The 18,140-nt window shown below is 44.2% G+C and overlaps 1 protein-coding gene across 1 annotated transcript in view; it reads left to right on the top strand.

Moving 5' to 3' along the window:
* The window catches only part of MFAP5 (microfibril associated protein 5), a 14,025-nt gene extending 1,010 nt beyond the window's left edge, over positions 1 to 13,015 (top strand). Inside the window, 10 exon segments of the mRNA XM_008921125.4 lie at positions 310 to 388; positions 390 to 453; positions 832 to 894; positions 3,655 to 3,702; positions 4,787 to 4,822; positions 6,222 to 6,257; positions 7,056 to 7,091; positions 7,828 to 7,915; positions 8,788 to 8,861; positions 9,448 to 13,015. Coding sequence (XP_008919373.2) covers positions 310 to 388; positions 390 to 453; positions 832 to 894; positions 3,655 to 3,702; positions 4,787 to 4,822; positions 6,222 to 6,257; positions 7,056 to 7,091; positions 7,828 to 7,915; positions 8,788 to 8,861; positions 9,448 to 9,569 — 646 coding nt within the window. The 3' untranslated portion in view covers positions 9,570 to 13,015.
* Positions 13,016 to 18,140: the final 5,125 nt, after the last annotated feature.

Here is an 18,140-nt window from a genome sequence, read left to right as displayed (position 1 = left end):
GGAAGAGGACAGAAGGACTGGGGTGGGAAGAGGCCGCAGCTGAGTGGGGAATCGTGGCTAGAGGTAGCGGCGTGAGGAGAAGCGGGAGTGTGCAGGAGGGAAGGACGAAATGGGACACCAGTGTGCAACACAGACCCAAGAATCCATCCCTGGTGCTGGGCCATCCTGGGGGAATGGGAGGAGCCCTTCGGAGGACAATAAACTCTGGAATGAGGGTGTGGGCAGCTGCTTCTCGCTCCCCCCCTCATTCCAGATGCATGATGACACCATGTCCCTCCATCTCGCTGGCTTTTTTTTTTTTTTTCCCAGAAATTGTATTTTTGAAGACAACCAAAAGGAGAACGTATTCCGGGTGTGGCTGCATGTGATTTACCCAATAGCTAAAGTGGGGGGGACGCCGAAGGGGAAAGACAGAACGTTTGCTGCCGAAGGGAGTGGAAGCTGAGGGCTGCAGTAAGTTATGGGGACCCTATCTATTGTCTCAGTGATCCTCAAAGTAACTTAAAAGTAGAAGAGAATGGAGGGAGATAATGTGGGGGAAACTTTTCTTTGCATGCTGGATGTATGTGTGGAGTGGGGCTTAGCCACCTGGATGAGAAAAAAGATGGGGACTGGGGGAAGGAGATGGAAAGAGGAAGAAAGCAGGTGATGTTATAAGTTCAGTCCAGAATATTTCTGGAAAACTGGCCAGATGAGGAGGGAGACAGGAAGAAGGCTGGGAAGACCAAATGGTGTTGAGAGGGAAATGGAGGATAGCAAGCAAAGTTTCTGTGCTGTGGGGGAGCGTACTCCAGTTCCTGCCTTAGCTTTCCTCTCTCCTCAACTCCGCAGGGATGAAGAACTCTGGAACCTGTACACTGTTGTGTCTCTTGGCACTCTTCTTGTCCCCAGCTGGTGAGTCCTTCTGCCAGGGGGAGGATTTCTTCCCCAGCTGTGCCCCACAGAATTTCCTACACAGACTAATAAGCAATGACCTAAGAAGAAAGACAGAGACATGTAGATGGGTAGTGAAAGGGGAAGTACCGAACAGGAAAGGCAAGGTGGATATAGGGCTGTAAGGAAAAATTAGAAACTGGAAACAGGTTCTCATCTGTGACAGTCTCCAGTAAGTACTGGGAGTCACAAGAGACAAAGATCTACAGCCTCCACTTCAAGGATGTTTATGTAAGCAAAACAGCCGGGTCAGTTTGAGAAAGAGAGTTAGGTGTGCTTTATGCTTACTGGTGTACCACCTGTGTATTCAGGGCATTTCCCAGTGCTCCACAAAATTTGTTCTGTCATAGTTATGACACATTTGCTGTCACTAGTAGTTCCTGCTGGAATGACCCCATTTCAGGCCACTCGGCTGCTGGAAGGTTTTGTAGTTCTTTGTACAGCTGTTTTGAGAAACCTAAGCTCTGTAGTTCAGACGAATTTTTACTTTTGGTGGTAGTGGATGTTGTTACTCTGTTTTGTTGTTCCGTAATTTTGTTTGCTTGGAGCTACTTTGGCAAAAATTCAGGTGGGATCAAATTTGTTTAAAACAAAAAAAAGGCACAAAAAAACAAAACAAAAGGGCAGCATCAGACATTACAATTGGAAGACTCAGGACAGACAGTGAAAGAAGATGAATTTCAATGAACAGATAAAGTTTCACCCAGGAGAAACTCTATGTGGGAGAGAGGTGATTACCTAACTACCTATCACATTCAAATCAGGTTATTGCAATACCTTCTTTGGTCCTCCCCTCATGCTGAAGCCTGATTCTGCTCCAAATAGCACTTTCTCCTTTAAAGGTGCACAGTAGACAATGTCATATTTACGAATGTGAAGTGGGGAGGTGAGGCATCCAAGAGATGAGTTTGTAGGTGGCCTACAAAGTTAAGGGGGAAAAAAAGAAGCCTGTGGTTTTTATGATGAATGAAGGAGGCCTGAAAGGAATATTTCTTAGTTTTGTGTATTTTGTTTTAGCAGTTCTGTTTGTGTTTGTTTGTTTGTTTATTTTAACTTGGAAAATAACAGGAACGATCAGCTGATCTCTCACTGCTTCTTTTGTTTTGGGGTAAACTACAGATTCAGTGAGTTAGAGTTGCAGTTTTAGACCTCAAGGATGAATTTACTGCAACTTGGAGAATAGACTCCAGTTGTTTATAAAACATATGAATTTGGTACAATAGCAAGCATAAATTGAAGTAATTAAAAATAGGATAAGAAAGTCACCTGTTTTATCTCCTCACCTCATATGCAGAGATTTCACTTCACTTTATGTCCTGTTGTTTTAGAATTAGATCAGTTTTCTAGTTAGCTCCTAGGGAGGAAAAAAACCCACCAAATTAGTAAGATCTGACTTTTCAATGTTAGAAAAGAGGGGAGAGCCTCCCTGCCTTTTCTATATGTCTCTTCAAATCCGGCACTGCTGGCTTCTGCAATGGTTTCAGAATTTGTGTCCTTCCTTTTGCATCAGAAACAAGTGAGAAAGTGTTCACTACCACTTACTTCTCTACATGTTACAATTAAGAGATTAGCCAGAACAGGGAAAGTTTTGGGCTGCATTAAATTGTGCAATTAAGTTATTATACATGTCTGGCTCTCCCTGGGTTAATTGCCAGCAGCTGAGCTGTTGCTGGCAGCTGGGTGGGGAAGAGAATATCAGGGTCCAACAACTCCTGTAATGCTGCAAAGCAGGATTATGTAGGGGTCCCAAGAGTCCCTCTGCAGTCTGCAAGTAACTGTTCTTGGAACATGGAAAAACTAAGACAGAAGCTCCAGAGCCAATATTTTTTACCCACATGGTGGGTTAAAAGAAGAACATTAAGAACAGAAAGCTAAAGGCTGAGTTCACAAGACATAGCGGGGTGTAATGTTTTTTGGGCTGATCATGCACACATCCCTGCAGTGCCCCAGATCTGTGGCTTTTTCCTGCCAACTCCTTCCTTCATCCCACTCCAGTTATGCAGACATTTCCCTCCTCTGTGGCTTGCAGGAAATACTTTCCTGTTCCTGGCTGCTGTAGGAAGCAGCTCTCTCGCCCTTTATATTTGGACAAACAAACAGTCTAGCCCAGTTTCAGTTTCTTCTCTTCCACACAGCATGCACAGCCAAGCCTTCATTGTTCCCCCTCTCCAGTGCACATACGTGCAGAAAAGGGAAAGATCATCTGCTCTGTGCTCTATACCCAAGCAGGATGATGGACCAGATAATTATTTGCCTAAGGAGATACAAAACCTGCAGTCTGTTTCTTACTGTACCAATCTGTGACCCCAAGTAAATAATATCCATGACTCAGTTTCCTCTTTTATAAAATGAATATAGGGATTTTGACCAGCCTCCAGAGTATGGAGGTCACATGGATTTTTTTTTCAAAATGCATCAAATGGGGTTTCAGAAATGCAAAATCTGGTAGGAGATCTGGAGGTATTTACTAACTTGTCCCTATGCCCAGCCATTGACCCTTGTGGAAGCAACAGGGTTCGGATCAGGACCTGCTGTGTCCATGAGTCTTTAAACAACAAACCCGGCCAGCAGTGGAGGCTGAGGCAGAGTGAACAGATTTCTCCCTTCAGCAGAGGGCAGTGGTGTCTCCTGGATAGATAAATGTCTCATAAAAATTTCACAAAGCCTGCAGACTGTAGAAATCTCTGTCTTTCTTCACTCTCCTCTCTTCTTTTCTTGCAGACTGGTTTCCATGGGTGGTCAATGGGCAAGAACCAGAAAGTGCAACTGGTAAGTATTACAGGCATATTGTGTGCTGAAGGTTGCTCATGTGACTCCATTGTCCCATGGAGTTACAGCCTGTTTATTAGCAAGTACTGTTCTTTGTTTCTTTACCTCTGACCTGTGAGCTTATTTTTCAGGGAAGATTGAACAAGCCCTCCAAGACAACTTGCTAAATGTTTTGTGCTCTTTACAAATAATTTGCTGGTGTATGGTGTCCTGAACACTTTGCTCAAGTGCACAAGTGGTGCTTTAGCAGTGAGGCCACTGGGAAAGGATACTGAGTGGTCTTCATACTGGCTTTGTTGTTGGGAGTGAATTGCTTTATCCCTCTGGACCTTTATCCATTTCTGTGACATGGTAATATAAAATGAATGTATGTTTGCATCGTGCTTCAGCACCCAGAAGAACCACAAGGGCCTGCCTTTTCTTCAAACTGAAGCCCCTGGCTAAGCCTTCAGACATCTTTCATCTCCTTGCCCCTAAGCACAGCCCCAACACCAACATCCTGTCATGTAGTATCTGGGGCTTTCTAGAAAACTATTCAGAAGGCAGTCCAAAACATGTCCTCCAAGTTTCCCTTTCCTTCACACTTTATCCCTCCATCACTTTATCCCTATATCCTTCCACCTCAGTTTTGCCATTACTTGCCTTTCAAAGAAACTCATCTGCTGATGAATTTCTGCAGCCAAGACTAAGTTTTAGAGCTGCCTCCCTCCTCCCCTGCAGTGGGTGCCTCAGCTGTCTGTCCTGCTGCTGTAGGAGCCATCAGCACCTTCATTTCAGACATCTTTCTTTCCCACCAAGATGCCTAAAATGGCCATATCTGAGAAGTCAGAATATGCACCCAGAATTCAGTATGGGTTCATGCAACATGTGCACTAAAAAATCCAGTTCCAGGCCAGTCACTGACAAAGGGAACAGATACGGGTGGGATGGGGGCACTGTGTTTGTTTATGAATTTACTGGATTGGATTGCACTGTCTCATGAGCCTGTGATGGCAGCCAAGGTAATTCAAGCTAGCTATGGCTGGCTATATAAAGGACCACAAAGTAAAGACAAGCTTTCTTAAGAACATTCTCTCTTTTCCAGGTGATGTTACCCCTGCCTCTCTTCTCAGCAGCCCTGGTAAGCTCCTATCTCTTGGCATCTTCATGCTTCTTTTTCCCTTTTCATCTGTACTTCTGCCTACACACACACAGAAATTACTCATTATGCCCAGAAACCCCTCTTCCCACTTTTGATATCTAGCAGTGTTCTTCCAATGTTTATGGCTGTCTGGGAATCTTTTCTGTGCTCTATGCAGGGAGATTAATTTAGGGTGACTTAATGGTCTGTTCTCTGAGGAAATGCCAATCTCACCTAGTGTAGCAGAGCTCTCTGAAGATGTTTGCACTGCAGGAAGCCATGAAATTCCAAGCTCACTCAGCCTTGTCTTCCACAGAAAGTGGCAGAAACAAAGAGACTAAATGATGAGGGTGAGAAATTGAACAGGTTCAAACTGAGCAGCACTGGGACACAGGTTGTGTGTGTGTCTGCTGGCAGGTAGCACATGTGTTTGATGCTCAGGAGACAGAGGTGGCAAAAAAACCCTGAAAGACAGTAGTAAAGCAAACTCTGAGCAGTGTTGGGATCAGGAAGTGGACATACTGTTCTTTTACTACTGTCTTCCCCAGTGTGCCTGCGCCTGTGTCACTTGGGGGCAGCAAAGGTAGGGTAGATGGAGGACTTGGAAGATGAACGCTTACAGCATGCAGTGTGTCTCCTTAGAGAGTGGAGATGACCTCAGGGGAAGGACACAGAGCTGATGGGAGTACAGGCATTTGCAACAACAGGCAATGGAGGAAAGGAGTCTCAAGAAGGAGCCTCCCCACTTTTTCCATATGAGTCTGGTTTCAAAGCTGGCATGACTGGTTTCTCTCCCTGCTGAAGCAGTCTCAACATCCCCCTGAGGCTGGGAAGACCAGACAGGGAAGGGAGAGGGGGAACACATCTGGTCAATGATATGGTCCAAAGAGAGGCAGCTATGCATGGCTGTTTCTGGGAAGCGTGCTGTGTGTGTAGGAGAGCTCATCTGAGAATGGTGTCTTGTATTCCAGGACATCAGTTCCATAATCTGTCCACTGCCCTGATTCTGTTCATGATCTATCTGGAGTATTTATTGTGGGTCAAGCTGTCACGGGACAACACTGGAAGAGAAAACTGGAAGAAACATATTGTATACACATCCTGGGTGGGATGGGAGGTGAAAGCAATTGTGTTCAGTATATGAGACCTGACAGTCTGTATGAGTGTAGATAAGACTTAGTGTCTAGACCAAACTGGTGGTGACTAACCTACATCTAAAACTGAAAAGACTAAAGGTGAAGCCTTTGCAGCAAACTTGGGCTTTGAAATGCTTACTATTGAGGGATCAAGAAAAATTCTTCACAAAGGATGTACCATTGGGACCCAGCTTTGCTCTGCAGCATCCTATCATGCCAAAAGCTCAAATTAAGATCTTTCAGAACATCTTCTCTTTTTCCAGCTGCAGCTGTTACACCACCTGCAGTTCCTCCTTCCGGTAAGTTTATTCTCAGTTCACAACCACATGTTGTAGACCCTTCTTCCCTCTCCTTGCACAGTCCCTTGCACACCCAGAATCCTGCCATCTCTGACTGCCCCTAAGCACAGCCCCAACACCCAAAAGACTCATTTTCCCTTGTGCACATGTGTTTTGTCTATGTTTCTGGCTGACACTATGGCACGTGAGCAGAAGTAAAAGTCCTCTCTAACTGTTGATGAAAACTTGCACCTGGCAATCAGTTCTCTGAATTCCTTTGCAGTTTGTTACTGGGCAAATTACAAAATATACTGGTTTGCTGTGGTATAGACGGGTTACTTTATTATAAGGAATAACAAATCAACCTTCTTCTGATCCTTTGTCATGGACATTAAAGAACTAGAGGTCTTGGGGATGCTGTTTTTTATAGGTGTCACTATTCCTTAGAAAGAGGCAGTCACAGGCTCCTTCACTTCTTGTTTAGATAAATAGTAATTACAGAAACTAAATAAATTTACCTGACCTTTTGAATTTTAAGGGAAGATGCCCTTATAGTGTAATTTTGAACAGTAATGGTAGTGCTTTATGGGAAAGCTTGGGCAGATTTTTACCATTATTGGCTGAGTAGTTGGCACTAGGTTCATACTGGATTTGTACCTTCTCTTATGGTTTCATGTTAGTAACAATTAAATCTTTTCCCACCTTGGAAGTTACAGTGGAGGGCTCTTGAAAGACCTTTCCAGGTATTTGTTTTGATAAAGCGCATATCTAGGAAGAAATTACGGTAACTAACTAACTTTACTACCCTCTGTCTTCCAGTTCTGTCTGACAGTGAAACTGCAACGGCTTCATCAGGTATGTTTTAAGTTTGCTGCCTGCATTCCCTCCCAAACCCACTTTCACCCACCCTGTTACCTCTCCAGGCAAGTGCTGGCTGAGCACTGAGCTTTGTCTCCTGGAAAATTGCTTTCAATTGTTTCTTGAGTTAGAAGTACTGGAGAATTATGGCAGTGGAAACAGCAGCCTTCTCCTGGTTGGCATGCCTGGGAAGGGAGGAAGTGGCAGATCACCTGACCAGATACACTGGGTCAATATTGTGCCATTGTCATTGGCTGATACCTGGCATTTCAGAATGAAATACGGGAAAACCCATCATAGTTAGCTATAGGGTTGATTGTCCAGAAAAAAAGGAACTAAATTCGTGTCCTGAAATGAGATATTGCAGATCTATTAGAAACACGTCTTAGTACGCAACTACAATTTACATTTTATTTATGTGTCTGTCAGCCTTACAGCATGTGCCTCCTGTATTCAGTATGCCCAGTGAGCTTGTTTTGCATTTCACTCAACTTTCCCTTGCTTTTGTCCTATGAGGCAAGGGTATCACATGCAGAAATGTCTGCATTATTTTCCTATTCTCTAAACCATACCCATCTCTCGCAAGAGAGAGGACAATAGAGGCTGGAGGCCTTCCCTAGAATCCTGGAGGACAGTACCTAGTGATGAAGTGATATCTGTGCCAGAATGAGTTCGCCTGCCGGTGATGCTGGATTGCACCAATGTGTTTCTGTGTGTGTGTGTGTGTTCCCAGATTGTCGTGAAGAAAAGTTCCCTTGCACACGCCTGTACTCTGTTCACAAACCAGTAAAGCAGTGTATCAGCTACCTCTGTGTTACAAGGTAAGAAACAAGCAGTCCCTAAGAAATACCTTAAAACCTCTCCAGAAATGGTATACCCAGTTAATCAATTGTTCCTTTTGAAGACTAGAGGCCTCTGGGAACCAGTTGGTGAGATGAATCCTATCCCCAGAGTGTCCTTTTTCTGTGATTATTTAAAACAGCACAATTACTATTATCTGTGCAGCACTAAGGAACTGTAATATGCCCTATATTGTAATCCATATTTAAGGTATTTGGCCATTTATAGGGCCATGAAGATAATCAGAGGGATAGAGCACCTCTCCTTTGAAGACAGGCTGAGAGAGCTGGGGTTGTTCAGCCTGGAGAAGAGAAGGCTCCAGAGAGACGTTATTGCGGCCTTCCAGTACCTGAAGGGAGTTTATAAAAAGGAGGGAGAGCAGCTTTTTGCACAGGCAAATGGTGATAGGACAAGAGGGGATGGTTTTGAACTAAAAGAGGAGAAATTTAGATTAGATGTTAGGTAGAAATTCTTTACGCAGAAGGTGATGAGACACAGGAACAGATTGTCTAGAGAAATTGTGAATGCCCAGTCCCTGGAATTGTTCAAGGCCAGGTTGGACGGGGCTTTGAGCAACCTGATCTAGTGGAAGGTGTCCCTGCCCATGACAGTGGGTTGGAACAAGATGATCTTGAAGGTCCCTTCTAACCCAAACCTTTCTGTGATTCTAAGATTTTATGAAGCCGTTGCCAAGATTACTTTGCTATTGATGGCAGCCTTAATCTAGGGTAACTAATCATAAAAATTTAGGACTTGCCTTCTCATCAGTGAATATATATGTTTATTGCCTGTATCCCTTTTTTCTTTCTTTGGGTCTCTGTGCCTCTCGCTACTGACCCTGGCGATCCCTCAGTGTGCGTCGCATGTACATAATAAACAAGGAGGTGTGCTCTCGCATTGTCTGCAAGGAGAATGAGGTCATGCAAGGTGAGTGATATCACAAGAAGAATAGCTGCAGCCATCTGATAGAGTCTCTAAGCTAACTAGTTAGCTTGGACTCCAGTCTGTATGTAGTAGTTTCCCTGGACTTTATGTGAAGGAGCTCTAATGCAATGCAGTCTTAGATCCAGTACACAAAAAACATGACCAAATAAAATGGGAAGTAGATATTGTACTAACAAGAAGTATGATAGCTCTGTATTCCTCCATCTTGATCGTGCTCTACTAGCCCCAAACACACTCTTAACTCAAAGTTGTATTCCTTTGAGGCTCAAGAGTAAATATCAGTATTTCTGGTCATGAATAGAAACAGGATCCAGTCTAGATTTTTTATGAAGTCTTTGTTGCAGCAAAATACCAGTGATTTTAGCATGTATTGTACATGAATAAAACCAGAAAGAAATTCATAAAAGCCTAAGGACCTGTTTTGCGTGCCTCATGTATATGAGGATTCAGCAGTTTCAACAGTTTCTGTAGATGCAGTGAAGGATGTACCTTTAGCTATTCTAGTAGTGAAGAATTTGAAGGAAGCTTTGATTATCTGTCAACTTGTGTGTGTCTGCTATGTCTTCAGATGAGATCTGTCGCCAGCTGGCTGGCCTTCCTCCTCGACGTCTCCGCCGATCTGGGCAACCCCTGCCTCTCCCTTGCAGACAGCTCCTGGAGCAGCAGCATGGAAGGCCTGATGCTCTGTGAGCTCCCAACAGCAGGAGAGCAAAAGGAAGGAAGAGAAGAGAAATCCTCACCCACTACCTACCCAAGACAAGTCCTTCTTGTTTGTGATTTCCCCACCATTTTCTTGCTTCTGTGCCTTCCCCTACATTCTCTTCTTCAGGTGCTGCAGTACACAGAGTACTCTGCTAGTCTGTTATGGTGGCTGTCATCATCTTTAAAATCTGTTGCTGAGGATAGAAGATGCTCCCTCCTTTCCCTCTGTCTGGCAGGCCATGAGCTGCTCATTTCCCAGAGGTCCTTATAAATGTGCTGCATCTTCTCTTGCTTTGTCCCTGGAGGGATATTCTATATGGGGACAGGATGTAGTCTTCTTCAGTGGTACAGATGGCCTAAGCTGCATTTCATGTGGAGGAGTACAAACTAGGACTAGGCCCTAGGACTCCTGCCCTTTATTTCTTGCAATGGCATCAGTATGAGCTCAGATATTGTTAGTCAGCCTGAGCCTCTCTGATTCTCCTGAACCACTGCGTTTGTTGTGTGATAGCACAATCTCCTCCTTGTGTCTGCTGGCATCAGAGAAGTGACAGAAATGGGAGATGAGCTATCCTGAACCCAAGGCAAACCTCATTGCCCCTGGATGGCAACAGATCATTTATAACTCCCTCTGGGAAGTTCTTTGTCCCAAGCCCGTTGCCTCCCTCACACACAACTGCTACCAAAAGGAAGAATTCTGGATTTAGTATGGCATTATATTTTCTCGAGAAGATTATGTTGGAACAGAGTCCTGCCTCTTACACTCCCTCGTCTCCTCTCCCCTATTCTTGTCCCTCCCTTCCCATTGAAGAAATCTCTTGATGTCCATTCCAGGCAAGTTCCACAAAGCAGTAATTATGGCTGTCTGCACTCCTAAGCCCAAGAAAGCCCATGAAGAACCTGTGTGTCCTGACAGTACGGGGAACTTGCAATGAATTAGCTTGTCCTGGTGTCTTGTCTTGGTCTGCCTACCTCCACACTCTCCAGTTGCTGAGCTTGCTTTCAATATCTCCACTTGAGTTCCTACCTCTTGACCTGGAAGATTCTGCACAAAGCAGAAAGGAGTCACAAACTGGAATCAGATGTGAGAGAAGAATCATTATCTGGGATCCCTGGTTATCAGGGACCTGGGATTTTCCTGCAAGTTCTCTGACTTTGCTGACCTGTACAGAGCCAGGTTCTGATGGGGAAGGTAAACATATCTACAGATATAAGTGCTTATAGAGGCAGGCCAGCCTGGGGAGAATTACTCTGGTAGCACTGGATGTCTGGTCTGCTCAAGAACTTTGTATTTCAGATATATGGAGAACATTTCCAGGTATATGGGCAGTTTACATGATGACACTGGGTAGGGTAGGTGGGGAAGAGCAGTCTGAACTGTATTAATTATTCTGTGTGACTCTCATTGGCATGATTCTGTGGGGCACCGGAGCACTGCAGCAGATCAGCAAGACCCTGTCTCCAGGACCTCTGTGTTGTTCCCAACTAACAGAGAGACAGATTAGGCATTCACCCCCATCACATAATGAACTCTGCTGCTGAACAGAGTACCATTCACGCTTGCAGGGACACTGCTCTCCTGCACAGAGCCAGGGTCACACAATATCAGGGACAGTTTGCTGCACAGAGGCAGATGTCTCTTGAGAAAAAGAGTAAAACAATTAATGTAAGACCCTCTCACCTGGACTAGGATTTCTGCTGTATGCGTCAGTAAGCTGTTTACATCCGCTCTGTAGAAGACACCCTGTGCAGACAGATTTGTTCCATATGAGGTCAAAATTGTCCATAGATGGGCTAAATCTCTCTGTATTAAGCCAGTACACAGGAGAAAGAATTTCAAGTTATGCAGTGTCTGAAATTTCATCCTATACATAGGAACATTGCACCCCTACTCAGGGAATGATGCTCTTCCTCAGTCTAGGCTCTGGAGACTAGGTATGGAGGAGGAATTTCTCTATACTGAGAGAGTGCATGTTTCTGTAGAAAGGAGGTCACTGAGAGCTTGATCTCACAGAAATTCACTGGCAGCCACTGACTTCCATGATGGGATACCTCTGAAAATTGCCTGTGTGGAGGAAGGTAGGATGGAGACGAGATATTAGAGGGACATCTTGGAAATTGGACTAGGCCAGGTCTCCACTTTGTATTTAGAGTTGACTATAAGTTGATATAGATATATAGCTGTGTAACATAGCTCCTGTACAGCATATAGAAATTTAACATTCATACAGTTTGGGAAGTAGTTAGAAGCCTTTCTGTTGCTTGCTTTCAGCAGGGTCAGGAAGAGGTGCTCCTGTCCAGGAGAACATTGTTTTAATGCTAGAGTCTATATAATGCGTATTAAAGGAAAATTTATTTCCTATTATTCTTGGCAACTCTCACGTGTTTGGGTCTATTTGTCACTTGCTGTATTTCCTCCACATTTGTGAGGAAACTTGACTCCAACCCAAATCTGTCATTTGGACCTTTTTACTCCCTGCTAGCCTAGTCCTCTGCTGCCACCCTCCCTTCACTCATGAATCACAGGTCTTCCTGGGAAGTCATTATTTTTTCTAGAGAAACATAAAATTTGCTCCAACATAGCTGTGCTAGATTTTCCTGACAGTTGGTAGCTGCTGAACACAAGGATGACTCCTCCCAGCCTGCTAAATTTCTGCTGAAAACACATCTTTTCACTGTGCATGTGCCATGACTTTCTGGTAAAGAATTAACATCTCCAAGTAAAATGGTAAGGTGACTGAGATAAGAGAAGAGCTGTGCTAACTATCACATGAGTGAAGAAGAATTTGTTCACTACAGCCACTTAACTCAATAATGGGAAAATTACATATCTAGGTCAAAAGGATTAGAAGAATTTCCCTTTCATTGATTTTCTGATTTTTGCATAGATTCATCAGGCACTGACTGTGCATCATATTTTCATTGAAAAGATAGAGCACTCAGAGTTTGGGGCACTCTAGGCAGTGTGTTCATGTGCAAGCAGTGAGGTCTGCATTTAGATGGTATTTCTAGAACAAAAGTGGCTGTGGCCCAAATTACCCATTAAAGTGCCTCTGACAGTGTCCCATAGGACTTCAGGACTAAACCACACAATGCAGATTATTGCACAGTGCTATCCCCTAGAAGCAATGCCCCTTCCTGGTTGATGCTGTGGTGTCCCTGTCTTGGACTGTTATAATGGAAACAGCCTCAGCCCCAGTGACTGTAGATGTTGCTCCCACCTACACAGGCCAAACCCTGCTCTGTCTCATGAGCTCTTGACCTGTGCAGTGTCCCTCTATTGGCACTTTCCACTGGCTGTGTGTGCCATCAGATTTTTGTGATTCACTTTATCCTTCCCTTTTCTTACAGCGCTGGAGTCTGCAGACACACTTTCCCACCTTCATTAGCACTTATTCCATACACAGATTTACCTTCCCTGCCATTCCAAACTGAATTGCCATGGTTGCTGGTCTCTGGATAGAGCCTTCTCTTATAAGCCAGGGCAGTGGTTTTAAATACAGCTCCAGCTAGGTCTGCTGTTCATGCAGTTGGGCTAGCCACAAAGAAAGCTGCCAGAGGCCTGTTTTAGAAACATGGTCCTGTGTTTGTGGCTGATTTTCACAAACTTCTGACCTGGAGCAGGAGTTAGATGTCCTGCGGTCACTTCCGACACAATGGTTGTTCCTGCTCCTTTTACTGTCACGGCTCCCCACTACTGAGCAGTGTTGCCAGTTTGAAGGCTGCTGTTTGAAAGCCAGTGTTCTGATGCTCAGTCCCCTGTTGGAAGCAGCTGCCATGTCACCTAGAAGCTCCATGTTTCCTGAATCTTTCCCCAGTAACCCACAGCATGAACAAAATATGTTGACATCGGGCGTCTCAGCTTGGAGGGATCCCTTAAGAGCATCCTTCTGGCTGGGGTGTGGGCTTGCCCTTCACAGAGGGGACTGGTGCTTGCAGCTTATCCAGAAAAAGCACCCCTATTAAACAAAGAATAGTTGGCTAGAAACCAAAAGGGATTTAAAAATTAGAGAAAAAAAAAAAAGTTGTGGTTGGGTTTTTTCCTCCCAAAGATTTTAAAGGTACACAATCCTATAACATTGACTCCTGGCACCACATGGTCTGACATTGTTTGACAGTGTTCCTTCATCCAGCTGTGAACAGTCCCTTGACAGGGCACAGGAAATCTGAATTCCATTTCTGAATCTCTTCACTTCCTGCTCTCTGATCTTCAGCATCCTGCTCTTTTCTCTCTGTTTCTTGCTATCCATAGCCCCTGTAGTGCAGCAAGTTGGAATAAACTCCTACAAAATAGAGAGCTGGATTTCAGTCCATTAAAAGAAGTTATAAAAAAAGTTGTGTGAAACATCACAAAGGTGTTTGATTGTCTACTTTTGCTACTAATGTAAATTATTTTTTCAAATAAAAATATTTTCAATCATATAAATTGTATCAGTTTATGTACTCATTGCTACTGTGCTGAAGTATATAAAAAAGTGAATTGGTAAAAAACATTAAATTCATTTAATGAATAAATTATCTGTCAGAATGCTGTTTTGTAAATTTTACTAATATTGCAATATCCATACAAATACAGCCTGTCACAAATTAGACATTAACAAAAAGATGTAATAGAGAAACATATAATTCAATATGTCTAGCTAATAAGTAATGTCAGATCTCACCTACTTAAATATAAGAATAAATGTACATGAAGCTATGCATTTTTTTAAATAAATGTTGATATTGAGATTGTATACCTCCCCAGTTAGGATAATAGATAAAATTATACTGAAAGTTAGCACACAGAGCTACCTTCAAAGCTAATAAGATCACTCAGAGCCTTGTCCAGGTGAATTTTGAAAAAGTCAGCAAGGATGGAGAATCCTCAATCTGTTCCAATGCTGCACCACACTTAAGATGGAGAATAGTTTCCTGATGTCAGATCAGAAATTTCTTTGTTGCAGCATTCATCACTTGCCTCAGTTCTTTTTGCTGTGCATCTCTGAGCAAACTCTCTCCCCTACAATACTCCTGCAGACATTTGAAGAAAATAGCAAGAAGAAATATTTAGTTCATACAAAGCTTGAGTTTTATTGCAAAACAAGGTATTTAAATTATTAAAATTAATTCTCTTCCTTTGGAGAAACTGTATTAAAGAATGCAAAACATGACAAAAATCAGTGGCTAAATTAAGGATTTGCAGTCTATGGCTCTGCAGCAGGCCACTTTTTCTATGCTCATACAGCATCTACTTGTGCACTACTTTCTCATCCTGAGGTCACTTTCGATTTCTCTGCTTTGGTTTGGTAGCCTTGGGTTTCACTGTTTTGCCCTTAGCTGGATCTTTGCCTTTTTTGGTCTGTCACTTTTCATATTCTATAGCTCTTGATTGCTTTTTTGGTCATAGTGGCTGCCAGTTTCTTGGCTTTCCTTGGGACTTATGTTGCAGCCACAGATAATCAGGGCTTCTTGGCAATGCCAGTCAAGGACCAGGTGGTTCTTGGCTTTTGCTGCCTTCTTGGCACCTTCCTCTTGGCTTGTTGAGTTTAAAGGAGCTAAAAGTACCAAGTTCTCCTGTGCTGCTTTTGTCCAGGCTCCTGAGCCCCAGCCTGGTGCAGCTGTTGTCCTTCTGTACTGTGCAGGCTTCAGTTCCCTTTCAGAGTGGTGAGAGAAAGTTCTTCTGTGCTTCTGGCAAACAGTCATTGCTTTCATAGTCAGTCCAACTGGAAACTGGGGGCTTGCAGGGTTTGGATCCTCCTGCCACCTTCTCTGGCATCTTAGCCAATATCTCAGAGCCTGGAGAAGCAGTGGCACATGCAGCAGCAGCAGTTGTTTCAAACACAATAGGCAGCACAGCCTACCAGTATGATGTTTTGAACAAGATTTTGGGTTCATGCTGATGCACAGGTCAGCATGACGTCTCTTGTATTGGGTGTCTTATACCTACAGAGCCTTTTCATACTGAAGGTGTTCCTGTGGGACTTTCTGCTCCAACTGCTCCCTCATAGCGCCAAAGCCATGTGGTATTAGAAAACACACCCACTAGAAAATGTTTACATCTCACTGTGTGTCTTCTCTGGTACCAAATAGCACAGATTGGCTGGCAGAAGCTGCATTGGCCACTATCATGGATTAACAAATAAAACTTGTCTTCTTCCACAGCCTACACTTAGCCTCCAGGCTGGTCCTTGATGTGGAGGTAGGGTTCAAAAGAGTTTATTTTCTGCCTGGTGCAGTGGGAACATAGTCATTCCTGAGACTCTCCATGCTGTGATGACAAGTAATTTTCTCATCAGCATTGCTTGAACCCAGCACTGTCATTGCACACCATCTCTCTTGGCTCTCATTGTCCATCAGTTGCTCTCTTTGTAGTCTCTCTCTGGTTTTGCTTAGGAAAGGCATCTGAACTCTGCCTCTTTGCCATTTCTGTTCCCTAAGAGTCCCCAGGGGCACTGCTTCAGAGTCGATTTTTGCCTCTCCAATCTGTGAGCCTTTTTAGTCTTGTCCCCAGTTTTCCCAGTGGGGTTGGGACCAAGCTAGCCACCCTGTGCCCTACCTGTACCTACACAGAAATGATAGAATAGATAACTAGAGCTGATGTCCCCTCACTGAATACAGACTGGGGAAAGAGAAATTAACTGGCTGCGTATGTGAATGTAAGACCCTATATTTTAGTGAGATATAGTTGGGTTTGAGCCACATCTGAGTGGGAAGCAGAAGCAATGCTACAACCAATGGGCACCAGTGAATTAAAATTTCTGATAATAATTCATAATCAGTAATTTCCCTGGGTCTTTGTTTTATCTTCAAATTCTTCTTCTTCTTTCTCTTCTCTGCTTTCTAGGAGCTTCTATGAGGCTTTTCATCCGAGCAGAACTCTTGCTTTTGGATGGAACATGGCAGGGTATCTTATACCCTGTGAAATTAGGTGGGAAGCTCTGAGGCTCTTGGATACCCTCTCCTGCCTGGGCAGCTAGCTCAAGCATATCACAACTCTGACCTCACTGCTTAAAGCAGAAACTTGGGAGCCTTTCATGTGCTCATGGCTAAAGAAATAACTGATGGTAACAGCCAGCACAACCAGGCATGGAAATGCACTAGCAGGGAAAGAAGGCAGCAGAGATATCACTGCAAAGGAGGAGATTCTCACTGCATGACGAGAATCACTCTTCACCCTCTTTTCCCTCTCTTCACTGGCCTCAGGATGGGCCTTCCATTCCTCTCCCCAATGCCAAGAGTACTGGACCTCCCAGAAGAGGATCAGATTGTCAGAGGCAGACCCTAGCTCTACTGACACTTTGGCATTAGGGAGTAGAGATTAGTGGTGGCATGCCACAAGCCTTCTGGATATGGTTGGTGATGAATGAGAGCACAGGAGCAACTCTGAGGGAAGGAAGAAAAGAACTAGCAAGGCTATCTCAAATCTTCTGCAAATGCTTGCTTTGTTGATGAGAAAACTCTAAGATGCAAGAGCACTGCTCATGAGGACTTACAGCCAAGGATACCTTGTACAACTGCAGAGTACTCAACACATGACTGCCAGCCAAGGAACTTGCAACATGCTGTTCTTTAGGGAACTCCCAAGCCCTTCTCTCCAACCAAGTACTTCTCCAAAGACAACAGGGAAATTAAAATCAGGATTTTCCACCCAGGCCACAGGTGCAAGCTCTTTTTGCACTGAGTAGCACGAGCTGCAGCACTGCACAAACAGGAGCTAATCATAGGCAACATTGGTTTGCAAAACCATAACCACAGCTAGAAGGTGAGTCTCATTGTGAAAAACTGCAGCGCAAAACTGAATTTCTCCCTGTGGCTACCAGATGATTGCAGAGATATGGAGCCAGTGGCTTCCATTAAGAAGGAGGAAGTTGTGATTTAGAGCAGGGTCTGGGAGTGCCCGGACCAGGGGGCTGAACTGTGAGAGAGTGGAGTAACACTGGAATGCAGCCTGCAGCTCCCTGTGCACAAAGAGGGTGTTCTCCAGGTCTGTGCAGCATGGAGTCAGAAGCCAAGTCACATGGGCAGGGCATGCCGCAGGCTGAAGCTGCAGACGCTGCTATGGGAAGCAGCAAGGCACAAGCAGCTCTGGTGGGTACTTCCCCCCTGCTCTCAGCATGGAGAAGGCACATTCTGCTTTGATTGCAGAGTCTGTGTTTTTCTTAGTGTTAATGAGATAAGCTGCCAACTATGTCATGGCCTCAAGCTGGAAAAGGCACTGGAGGACATTTAGCATAAGCACCTGGACTTGGGTCACATTTCTTATCTGTATTCATGATGGGGAAGCCATTCACTAGATATCAAACTCCTCAACCCAATCCAGCTCCTTTCCTCCCTTCCTGCTGGTGATCCCAGCAGTTATCAATCTCTGGTAGCAAAGGCTGGAACTGCTGTGGCCTAGAGACATGGTGGATGGTATTAATGCAAAAGGGGAGAGAAAAAAATTGTCGGGTCACAGAGTCAGAGTAAAGGATCATTAGTTTAGTTCCTATAAGAAGCCCCAGCCTGGGCTGGGAAAGAGCTGCAGGGTAGGAGTGAGAAGCACTCACGGGGCTGCGGTTGAAAAGTGTATACTCAATT

The sequence above is a fragment of the Manacus vitellinus genome, unplaced genomic scaffold (assembly GCF_001715985.3).
Source record: "Manacus vitellinus isolate BGI_N305 unplaced genomic scaffold, ASM171598v3 scaffold_83_pilon, whole genome shotgun sequence".
In the NCBI taxonomy this organism is placed as follows: Eukaryota; Metazoa; Chordata; class Aves; order Passeriformes; family Pipridae; genus Manacus; species Manacus vitellinus.
This window is presented reverse-complemented; position numbering and strand designations above follow the sequence as displayed.